Source organism: Oratosquilla oratoria, chromosome 2 (assembly GCF_046742065.1).
Source record: "Oratosquilla oratoria isolate Oo_2021 chromosome 2, ASM4674206v1, whole genome shotgun sequence".
NCBI lineage: Eukaryota > Metazoa > Arthropoda > Malacostraca > Stomatopoda > Squillidae > Oratosquilla > Oratosquilla oratoria.
The window spans coordinates 36,862,641-36,875,140 of record NC_134778.1 but is presented as its reverse complement, the minus strand read 5'-3'; the positions used below and the strand labels follow the sequence as shown (position 1 = coordinate 36,875,140).

General features: G+C 42.6%; 1 protein-coding gene across 1 annotated transcript in view; it reads left to right on the top strand.

Annotated features, from left to right (window-relative positions):
* The window catches only part of LOC143038365 (uncharacterized), a 231,365-nt gene that overhangs the window by 173,015 nt on the left and 45,850 nt on the right, over positions 1-12,500 (top strand). Inside the window, exon 2 of the mRNA XM_076207406.1 lies at positions 401-478. Within this exon, the coding sequence (XP_076063521.1) occupies positions 401-478 (78 nt within the window). The remainder of the gene's footprint in view (positions 1-400; positions 479-12,500) is intronic.

Below are 12,500 nucleotides of genomic sequence, written 5' to 3'. Positions count from 1 at the left end.
GTTGTCTCCCGCACCTCTTCTTCCCCCTTCTTCACCTCCTCCTCCTCCTCCTCCTCCTCCTCCTCCTTCTCCCACTTCTCTGCCGCCTTCTTAGCTTCCTTTTGCCCATTCTTTCTTTCCTCTTCCTCTCTTCCTCATTCTCTTAATCTTTCTCCTCTTCCCTCACTTCCTCTTCCTCTTTCTTCTCTTTCCCCCTCTTCCTGGCCTTTTTCTTGGTCTCTCCTCCTCTTCCTCATCCTTCTCTTCCTCTTCCTGTCTCCACCACCTCTCCCCTGGTTCCCCCTGTTCTTCCTCCCCCCCTCCCGTCCTCCTCCATGTTTACGTTGTTGCTTCCGCGCCCCAGCTGCCAGATGGTACGATTCTCACCTCCGCCTTCTCTCTCTCTCCCTCTCGCCCACAGCGCAGGGGGACTGCTCCGTCTGCAACCCGGTTACCACCTACGAGAACATCCTCGACAACTTCTGCAGAGCTGACTTCGGTAAGACACTTTCGAGTTTTTCTGTAATTTTCATTGTATTTCTACTTTTGTTTCTCTACTTATAAGTATTGTTTTGTTAGATTATTAATTGGTTCATATATTTCTAAGGAAAAACAATGCGAAATCAGACTCCAAAATACGGTCAGTGTAACACGCGCATGTCTGTACGTTACAAGTTTAGTGAAAGTACAAATTACATGATTTACTCGACGCTTCGAATCCCGCCTTGTCATCTGAGGTACGATCACCCACTTTCACGAAATCAGTGTTTGTGGGAGGGAGAGATAGGAAAGTAAAAGTACAGTTATGAATAAAAGTGGCCGTTGCCAATCGTCGCTTGTCCGAGCTTGGTACAGAGCAAGTATTCATAATTGCGTAGGGATACAATAGGAAGCAGATAAGGCCTAATCTATAAAGAGTAAACAATGTTTTCGGCAGTCACTTGAGAGACACAATCGCGGTCAGCTCGAGACACGTCACTCACGTGGAGTTCAGTCAATACAACTCAAAGTAGACCCCGCCCCCCTCTCCCTCCCCCCAAACAACACATGAAAATAGTAATCTATTGGAGGAATAAACAATACTAAATGCACGCTATCCTATTCCATGCCATCGGGAGGCACGTTTCCTTTTCTATCCCTTCTAGATTCTGGGACTGATTGTGCAATCTTTTGATTTCAAAAGTCCATCACTCATGAACAAGCTATGTAAATCGTTAGCTCGTCCACATTTGGAATATGCTGTTCCCGTATGGTCACCGAATCTCATCAAAGACATTGACAGATTGGAAAAAGTACAACGGCGAGCCACAAAACTAATTCCAAATATCAAAAATAGATAAATCATAAGAAAATCGACTAAAACATATGAATCTGTTTTCCCTAAAAAAGCGTAGACTCAGAGGTGACTTGATACAGGTCTTTAAAATTCTAAAGGGAATTGACAACATCAAAAGTGACCAAATTTTCACATTGAATGAGAATCAGACAAGAAACAATGGTCTCAAACTGTCCGGAAATAGATTCAATTTGGAAGTAGGTAGAAACAACTTTGCCAACCGTGTAGTTAATGAATGGAATAAACTTCCTGCACAGGTGGTGCAATGTAGTTCAGTTCGAAGCTTTAAGAATCATTTAGATAAACACCTAAGCAAGATGCTGTAATGATTATGATTTATTTTATATTGTTTGTTTTTGTTTTGTTATCATTTGTCTGTTTGATCTTCATTTATTATTAGTTATATGTCAATTTATTATTATTTACTATTTACCTGTTTGTTTATCATTTAACTATACCTATGCATTTATTTATGTATTTTATTTGTTGTTTACATTATTATAATTTTTATTTATTGTTTTATTATTATGATTTTTTTTCGCATCCGACCTAGATATGGACCAAAAGGGCTCCTGTCGGCATGCTCTGCCTTTGTAATCCTTCTTATTTTATAGGTTGGATTTAGATTAACACATTTGTTGACACATGTTGACACAGGGTTTGAAACGTCGGAATAAATCATGTCACTGAGTCTAGTGTTTTCTACTAATGCGAATGGTTCTCGAACGAAACTTAAATGAATAAAATTTTCATTTTATTTTTAACCTCACCAACCTGCCACTCATATATATATATATATATATATATATATATATATATATATATATATATATATATATGTATATATATGTATATATATATATATATATATATACATAGATATAATATATATATATATATATATATATATAGAGATATAATATATATATATATATATATGTATATATATATATATATATACAGATATATATAATATATATATATATATACATATATTTTTATATATATACAGATATATAATATATATATATATATATATGTGTATATATACATTATATCTTTGTATATATATATACTTTACATATGTATATTAATATATATATTTTTATATATATATATATATATATATATATATATATATATATATATATATATATATTATTCTTTGAGGTAATCCAACCTATTCTTGTAATGTATTTATTCCTCGGCGTAGACCAATAAACCAGGACGGTGCTTTAAAGGGGCCAGTTGGCACGTAGTACCTATAACCATAGACTCGAAATCACCCACGCGGAACCAAAGGTTCTGTTCGTCGACTCCAGGGTAGATAAGCACCACCGTCGCATGACAGGTCTACTCTCGTTTTTCGACAGACAGAAGAAATGACTTTCCTTAGAGGGAGTCGATTCAAGGCCCATAAGTCTTCCAGATTTCCGGTCGGACCAAAGTACCCCGTCTTGGGTGGAGTCCTTCAAAGGGAAGTCATTTATTCAATGTGCCCCTCACCTTCCTTCCGCTTTCCTCCTCTTCCTCCCCGTTCCTTCCCTTTATTTCCCAATTCCTCCTCTTCTTTTTCCTTATCTCCCCTTCCCCACGTCCTTTCCCCTTCTTTCTCATTGCTTTCCCGACCTACCTTTCCTTTTCCTTTCCTTTATTTCCCTTCTTACCTTTCCTTTTTCTCTCCTTCCCCTTCCTTTTCCTTCGCTTACCCTCCCCTTTTCCTTCCCTTCCCTTTCCTTTCCTCCCCTCTCCTTCCCTTTCCTTTCCTTTCCATATCCCTCTCTCTTTCCCTTCCTCTTCCCATCACATCTAGCTTCCCCTCCCCTTCATTTCCCTTTTTCCTTCCCCTTCCTTTTTTTCTTTCCTTCCCTTCCTTTCCTTTCCCTTCTCCTATCTTCCCTCTTCTTTCCCTTCCTATTCCCTTTTTTCCATTCTTCCCATCCCCTTCTTCTTTCAATTTCTTCCTTTTCCCTTCCCTTCTTTCCCTTTCCCTTCCCTTAACATGAGAACATAAGAATAAAGGAGACTGTAAGAGACCATAAGGCCTACACTAGGCCTTATGGTCTTCCCTTCCCTTTCTATCCACTTCCTTTCCCACTTCCCTTTCATTACCTTCCTCCTCATTTACCTCATTTTTTTCTCTAACCTCTTTTTCTTGTTCCCCTACCTTATCTTCCATTCACCTTCCTTCTGTTCCCTTTACTTTCCTTCCTCTCACTTTCCTCACAATTTCTTTTCTTACCTAACCCTCACTCTCTTTCCTTTCTGTTCCCTTCTTCCTTTTCCCTACACTTCCCTTACCTCTTGCCTTCCTCTCCCTTCCTTTTCCATACCTTCTATTCGTCTTCCCTTCCCTGCTTTCCTTCCCGTCATTTCCCTTCATCTCCTTCCCTTCCTTGCATTATATTTTCCTTTCCTCCCTTTTCCCTTTCTGTTTCCTTCCCTTCCTTTCACTTTTCTGTTTTCCTATTTTTCTCCTTTCCTTTCATTTTCCCTTTCTTTCCCGCCCCTTTCATTTCCATTTTTCTTCCCTTTCCATACCTTCTAATCCCTTCCCTTTCGTTCCCTTTCTTCCCTTTCCCTACTCCCTTCTCCCTTCCCTTCTAGGTTCATTCTTATTCCCTCCCCTTTCCCTCACTCTCCCTCTCCTTTCTTTTCCCTTTCCTCCCTTCTCTTCCCCTGCCCTCCCCTTCTCTTCCCTTTCCTTCCTCCTTTCCCTCCCATTCCCTCTACTTCTCTTACCCTTCCTTCTACTTCCCTTCCTCTTCTTTCTCTCTGATACCTCTCCTCCCTCTTTCTTTCTCTCCATTTCTTTCTATCTTTGTTCCCCTTCGTTCCCTTTCCCTTATTTCTACTTCCATCCTTCTCCAACTCTGCTTTCCCTCTCCTTATCGGTCCCTTCTTCTTCCCTTTCCTTCCCTTTCCCTTCCTTTCCCTTCCTTTTCCTTCCATTTATTTCCCTTTGCTTCCCCTCCTTAACACTTCCCTTTCTCCTCCCTTCCCTTCCCTTCCATTCTCTTCTCTTCTCTTCCCATCCCTTTCTTTTCCTTCTCTTTCTTTCTTTCTTTAGTCCTTCGTTTTCCCTTTCCATCCGGTTACCCTCCTATTCCCTTTCATTACCTTCCTTTTCTTTCTTCTCCCTCCCTACCCTTCTATTTCCTTTCCTTTCCTTTCTCTTTCCCTTCCCTACACCTTCCCTTCCCCTTCCCATTCTCTGCTTCTTCCCTTCTCCTTCCTTCCCCTTCCCTTCCCTTCCCCCTCATCCTTTCTTCCCTTCCCCTTCCCTCCCTTCTTCTTCTTTTGCCCCTCTCCCCTTCATTTTCCTTTCCCTTCCCCCTCCTTTCCCTTCCACTTCCAATATTTTACTTCTTCCCTTCTCCATAGCTTTCCTTTCCCTTCCCTTTACCTTTCATTTTTTCCTTCTCCCTCCCTCCTATCACCTTTCTTTCCCTTTTCCTTCCTACACTTATCCTTGCTTCACCTCCCCTCTCCTCCCCTCCCCTCACCTCCCCTCTCCTCCCCTCCCCTCCCCTCTCCTCTCTTCCCCCTTTGCTTCCCTCCCGTGCCTCCCTTTCCTTTCCCCTCCTTCTCTTCCTTTCCATTCTCTCCTCTACCTATCTCTCGCCTTTCCTTTTTCCTCATTTCCATTAATTATCTTTTCTCCTTCCCGTTGTTCCCACTCATCTTCTCTCCCTTCCACCTCCCTTCCTTTTCCTTCCCTTCTTCCCTTCTCCTTCCCTCTCTTCTCACTATCTTCCTTTTCTCTTCCGTCTCCTTCACTTCTTCCTTCCCCTCCTCCTGACTCTCCTTCCTCGCCTTTCCCTCGCTTACTCCTCTCCCCAGCACACCCCTGCACGTGTTAAGCAGGAGTGTGTGTGTGTGTGTGTGTGTGTGTGTGTGTGTGTGTGTGTGTGTGTGTGTGTGTGTGTGTGTGTGTGTGTGTGTGTGTGTGTGTGTGTGTGTGTGTGTGTGTGTGTGTGTGTGTGTGTGTGTGTGTGTGTATCGGTGACGCCCCTATGGACCAGAGTCACGCATTATTCTTTTATAATTAGAAACTGATCTCCACTCAGAAGACAATGCTGATCACTTTTGAGTTCTACTATCCCCACTCTCTGCTATATTCCTTGAATCTCTCCCTTGCCACCTCCAAGACTTCCTCTTCGGTGCTCAGTTGATGGAAGCCCTGGGCACGAGATCCAATACCGTTTTCGAACGGAAACCTGGATAGATGACACCTCGGGATTTCCAAAGGCTTTTTTTCGAGTCGACTCAAACGCCGCCAATCAGTTTCCCGCCTATTCTCTCTCTCTCTCTCTCTCTCTCTCTCTCTCTCTCTTTCTCTCTCTCTCTCTCTCTCTCTCTCTCTCTCTCTCTCTCTCTCTCTCTCTCTCTCTCTCTCTCTCTCTCTCTCTCTCTCTCTCTCTCTCTCTCTCTCTCTCTCTCTCTCTCTCTCTCTCTCTCTCTCTCTCTCTCTCTCTCTCTCTCTCTCTCTCTCTCTCTCTCTCTCTCTCTCTCTCTCTCTCTCTCTCGCCTTCAGCGTAGCTTTTGAGAAAAATCTTACCCCAACCCCTCCTCTCCAGGGGGTTCCTGCCTCTTCTTCTCTTTATTGCCGCTTCGTCAGCAGTTCTCCTGAAGCTGAAGAAAATTTCCGATCGCCCAGGTGTTCCTTCCCCGCTGCTGCGCCCCGCTTTATGGCGTCATTATCAGTGTCTCCTCTTCTCCCCCTTTCCTGCTCTGAGGCCAATATTCGATCCAGAAGGAAGGAGAGGGATTTCAAAATAAGTTACGGTTTGAGAAAAATGGTCTCATAGTGTAAAGATATTGAGGCAGGTCTGATCTCGTTTAGTTGTCTTTCTTTCAGTCTGATTGTTTTTCATTTTTTTAACTTGTTAGAGGGAGAAAAGATGCATTAATATAAAGAGGAAATATAAATACTAAAAATGATTGCATAATGTATACATATAAGTTTCCCACCTCGCGCGCACACACACACACACACACACACACACACACACACACACACACACACACACACACACACACACACACACACACACACACACACACACACACACACACACACACACACACGCCAAAAATTAATGAGAACCTAGAAAAAAGGGGGGTTAGTAGATGAGTCATGGTAGAAAATAATACAGGAGACTCAGATTCGGATACACAAAAATTAGAAAAGAGGAGACACGGAGAAGAAATCTATAAGCTAATAGTAGATAGAATAACATACGATGATGCAAAAGATAAAGGTGAAATACTGATCAAGTATCGAATTGTTATTCACCAAAGAAAGTGACTTTGAGGATGTGAGAGGAATAATCGGAGTTGTATTACAGGTAAATGGTGGAAGAGTGGATGTGTGGGAAATTGAGTTACGAGAACCTGAGCCTCGGGTTCGATGTGGTTTCCATTTGGTTCTTCACTTAAGACACATTACCCCATCCAGGATTTACCACGATATGCTGTCGCATGTAACACAACTCGCCTAGCACCTATAACACCTGTTGACACCTCAGTCTCATCACTTGTGTTATCACGCCTGGTACAGGACACAGTTCTATCACTTCTGACACTGCCTGTCACTTGTCACGTTACCCGTGTTAACACGCCTATCACATGACATTTTCCCCTCTGCCAAAGCTCCTATGACACGTATCTAGTTTATCACATCGTGCACTGGCACCGATGCTTTTAAGTACAGAATCCTTCGATCAGCGATTCTGGCTCATTCTCATTGTGAGGATCTGCTGATACTGATGCTGATGATGCACAGACGACAGATGGTGGCTGACGATCAGCTCTGTTTCCGCTGACGAGTTCTACTGACTAGAATGACTTCATTCTGGGCACTGATTAATCCCTTTGCTACTCAAGGGATGTCAAGGAGATGAATAGAATTTCCTGGGGGCAGTCAGAATAAGAGGGCAAAGTGCCTCCTTCTGCAGAAGATTATTCTAAGAAGCCCTAATCCCTACATCTATCGAGGGATGAATAAAATCGCTTGGCGATAACCAAAAAAAGATTTAAAAAAATTACACCCGTTCTGTAGCACTCACCAAACACCTTGTCACCTTCGGTAACACTTTCATCACCGGAACAACACCCCTGCCACCTTCCTCAACACCCATAGGTTGGAGCACCTAACTGTACCCCCCTTTTGGTCGTCGAGGACTCACAACTTATACGAGGAATCTAACACCTATCCCTGACACCCAGAAACCGAACCCCCCACTCCCCGCACCTACAACACCTCTGCCAAACACCTATAACGCCCCTTCCAAACTCCAACAGAACTGAGCGCAAACATCGACGACTTCCTCTGGGCTATTGGAGGCCCCATGGACGACTTAACCCATTAAACTCCGATGACAAGATGTCTTGTCATTTGGTCAAATAAAACAAAAAATCATAAAACACCAAAATGTTTGATCAAACACCAGAAAAATATGACGTCAATCCTCGCTTCGCTCGCAGCGAAGCGAGGACTGACGTCATATTTTTCTGGTGTTTGATCAAACATTTTGGTGTTTTATGATTTTTTGTTTTATTTGACCAAATGACAAGACATCTTGTCATTGGAGTTGAATGGGTTAACACCTACGGCACCCTTGACCTAACACGTGCAGCACCCATAGTTAACATCTGCAAGCTCTCTAAGGCTCTCTGTGGGCTATCTAACATCCTGCCTAACACCTACAACATCTCCAGCCTAGCACCAACAACACCCAAAAGCACCCCTGAACTAGCACCTACAGCACCCCTACCTAACACTTGGACCATCGATGTTACCAGAGTGGCTATTGATTTTATGGTAATCAGGAACCTACACAGGCCCCGTGACATGGATGGCACTGTGCCTGGATGGATGAAAAGTAGAGGACGGCGAGTGGATGTGCAATGTATGACAGTGAGGGCTGGCAGTGGAGGAGTGGATAAACCGACCAGAACCGCGTGTGAAGTGGAGTGACATGAAATAGAGTGAGATTTGTGTTGTTTATTTGATGGATGGTGAGTGGAGGATGAGAGTGGATGTACAATGGATGAGAGTGAGGATGAAGTGTATGACACAACCGCAACCGCGCAGGAGGTGGAATGAGATGAGTGAGGATCGCCTCCTCGGTGGAGTACGGAGAGTGAATACGTGGTGGATGAAATTGCGGCGGGGGGGGGGGGGGGAAGGCATTAGACTGATCCCACCCAAGACAGAGGTAGAATGAGATCAGGGGGAGTGAGGTGAGGATGAGTGAGATAAGGTTGAACGTGGTAATGTGGAGTGAGATGATGTAGAATGGATTAAAATAGAGTGAGATGAAGTATAGTGGGATGAGGTGGAGTGAGATGAGGAGGAGTGAGATGAGGTGGAGTGAGATGTAGCGGGATGAGATTAAAATTTCCTCGTCGGTGGGTGGAAAGTAGAGGACGGATAGTGGATGAGGTGGAGAGGGGAGAGATGACACCAAGAATAAAATGGCCAAATCCACGAAGGTGGAAAATAAAAAACGAAGGGGGTGGGGGAGGAAGTAAAATGGATGATGCGGTGGAAAGAGGCGAGAGGAAGCGGATGGGAGAATGGATGAGCGATGGAGGAAGAGGGTTGAGGTAGAGTGGGGAATGAAGTATGACACAAAATTGGATTATGAGGGAAACGAAAAGAATTCTGCTCTTCCCTGTCAGTTTCGCCGCTTAGTCCCCTCCCTCTCCCTCCTTCTCTCCCTTCCTCCCTCCTCTCCTTTCTTTACTCTCTCCCTCCTTCCTCCGCCCCTCTTTCTATCTCTATCTTTCTGTCTCTCCTCTCTCTCTCCCTCCCTCCCCTCTCTCTCTCTTTCTCTCTCTCTTTGTCTCTCTCTTTTGCCTCTCTTTTCTTCCTCTCTCTTCTCTCTCTCTCTCTCTCTCTCTCTCTCTCTCTCTCTCTCTCTCTCTCTCTCTCTCTCTCTCTCTCTCTCTCTCTCTCTCTCTCTCTCTCTCTCTCTCTCTCTCTCTCTCTCTCAATGAACTAAAACTCGAGAGAGATGGACTCTGCTCTTTTTGCCGCAGAGGGTCTCCCTCTAATCTGAACATAAGAATGGAGGAGACTGTAAGAGACCATAAGGCCTACACTAGGCAGTTCCATGTCTATTACCACCTGTCATCCCCATCCATATAGTTGTCTACCGTTTCTTAAAACAACCAATAGTTTCAGCGCTCACTACTACATGGTTATTAAGTCTATTCCATTCGTTGACCACCCTATTAGTAAACCAATTCTTGCCTATTTCCTTCTTAAATCTAAACTTGTTCAGTTTCAATCCATTACTGCGATTCCTGCTCTTTTGTCTTAATATGATGACCTTGTTTACGTCACCCTTGTTAAAGCCTTTGATCCACTTAAACATCTCTATTAGATCAGCCCGCACTCTGCGTCTTTCCAGAGAGTGTAAGTTAAGGTCCCTAAGCCCCTCTTCGTAAGGTAAATTTTTTACCCCATGTAGCATTTTGGCCATTCTCCTCTGTACTGATTCTAGTGAACTGATGTCTTTTCTATAAGACGGAGACCAAAACTGTACCGCATAGTCAAGGATGAGTCTAACTAACTCTAGATAGAGTTTGATATTTACCTCTGCACTTCTATTCGCAACCATCCTAGCAATGAAACCTAATGCTCTATTAGCTTTATTCTTGGTGTTAATGAACTGTTTCCTGGATTTAAGGTTAGGACTCACTAGAATTCCCAAGTTCTCTCGCACTAAGTTTTCTCTAAAAACGTGTTATCCAACCTATATCTATTTTCGGGGTTGTGTAGCCCTACGTTTAACACGCTACACTTTGAGATATTGAAGTTCATTTGCCATTTCACTGACCATGTGAACAATTTGTTAAGATCATCCTGCAGAATCTCGGCGTCTCCTGACCTAATTAGGTGTCCTATTTTAGTGTCGTCCAAACTTAGTAACATCACTATTTATCCCACTGTCCAAGTCTTTTATGTACATAATGAACAATAAGAGATCCAAAACCGAGCCCTGGGGGACCCCACTAGAAACACTCCCCACCTGGATTTTACACCATTTATGGTGACCCGCTGTTTTCTGTCACTGATACAAGCTCTAATCCATTCTAACAATTTTCCTCTTATGCCATGGGCTTTGATTTTATTTAGAAGTCTCTGGTGGGGCACCTTGTCGAACGCTTTGCTAAAGTAAAGCTAAATAACATCATAACTATCATTGTTTTCTGACACCTTATATACTTTAGTGTAAAAGGATAGAAGATTAGTCACGCATGACTTACCCTTGGAGAAACCGTGCTGTGAGTCACGAATCAAATTGTCTCTCGATGTGTTCTCTGAGTCTATTAACTACTATTGATTCAAACATTTTATTTTATCTATAACTGATGTCAAACTGATTGGCCTATAGTTACATATAGACAATTTATCTCCCTTTTTGAAAACAGGAACAACGTTTGCCTGCTTCCAAGCAATAGACACAAAGCCAGTGCCTACCGACTGTTTAGATATTTCTGTTGACTGGTCGCAGACTTCAAATTTACATTCTTTAACACTCTCATAAAGATTTCGCCTGGACCCGGGGATTTTATAGCTGTCTTTCAATCTGTTTGATTACTTCTACCTTACTAACGCTGATATTAGATAGTCTACTTTCTTCATCCCCACTGAAAATCGGATCGCAGTCAGGTACCTTAGTAAGCACCGAGAGAAAATATTTGTTAAACACCTCACTCATTTTTCCTTCGATTCTATCATGACATTTTCATCATTTTGAATTGGGCCTATCCTTTCCTTATTTATTGTTCTGTAGAGATGAAAGAAGCCTTATGGGTTGGATCTTAATTGTCTGGCAACCTTAATTTCATAGTTACGTTTCGCTGTGCGCGTATTCTTTTTAACCAATCTTGTCATATCGTTAGATTTTGATCTAAGGTGTGTTTCCCCGTTTTTTATTCTTGCGTAAAGTCCTATTTTCATTCCGATCTCATATTTCAGCTTGTCCGTCATCCATTTGGGAGTATTACTATTCTTTCATATTGACTTGAGGGGAATAAATTTATTTTGTGCATTTCGAATTAAATATGTTAGGTTACTATATATTTCATCTAAATAGCTGACCGAGCTCTTAATCCCACACTCACAAGTGACCTGACCTAAGGCACGCATACCCTCCGTGACCCAACCTTTGCCGCGCTAATGACGTCCGGACTGACCGTGTATCTGACCCCGTCACAGCCCCCTGGGTCGGTCCCGTAAATGATCAAATGTCTCATATAATCTCTCATGTAGTCAGAATTGGCTCTCCTGAAGTCCGGTACTTGAACGTTATTCGTATGTTTTAATTCTTCCTAAGAAATATTAAATCTTATTTCTTAATGGTCGCTAGAGCCTAGACTATCTCCCACTTTTACGTTACTCGTTAGGTGCTCATTATTAGTTAAAAGTAACTCCAGAGTGTTCTCCCCCCTTGTAGGCTCGGTAATCATTGGTTTTAGGAAATTATATTGCACTACGCCTAAGAAAATTTTCGCTTCCTGATCTCCTACTAAAATTTCCCAGTCAATGTTTCTATAATTAAAATCTCCCATGATCACAACGTTTTTGCACTGGAACTCCCTGCGAATTTCATGAATCAGGGAACCAGTCTGCTCAATGCTGAGGTTAGGAGGTCTATATAGGACGCCAATAGTAAGTTTCTTATTCTTGCCTATAATCTCTCCCCAAATAGATTCCGTACTATCCTCTTCCTTAATCGAATTGTTGATAATACAGTTCACTGTATTTCTAACGAAAAGTGCTACTCCCTCTCCACTCCTGCCAACCCTGTCTTTGTGAAAAAAAAAATTATATCCTTCTATCTCGATTTCCGGAAGGAAATTTCTATCAGCCATATTGATCCAGGATTCAGTAATGCTTTACCTCGCAGTAAATAAATTTTGTTTATTACGTTTCTGCTGTTTGTATAGTAAAATTTTAACTTATACTCCCTCCGCCTGATTTAGTGATTCTTTACACAGCCCCTCACTGAGCTGTTTCTGTTGCCTAAACTATATTCCGATACACCCCCCCCCCCCCGACTCCTACGTAATTTACCCGAAAAAAAATGCAGGATGCCTACTTCTCACTCAAGGGATTCAGCAAGTAGCCGAAATCCTCTAGGCGACAAATGCACCCCGTCTCTTG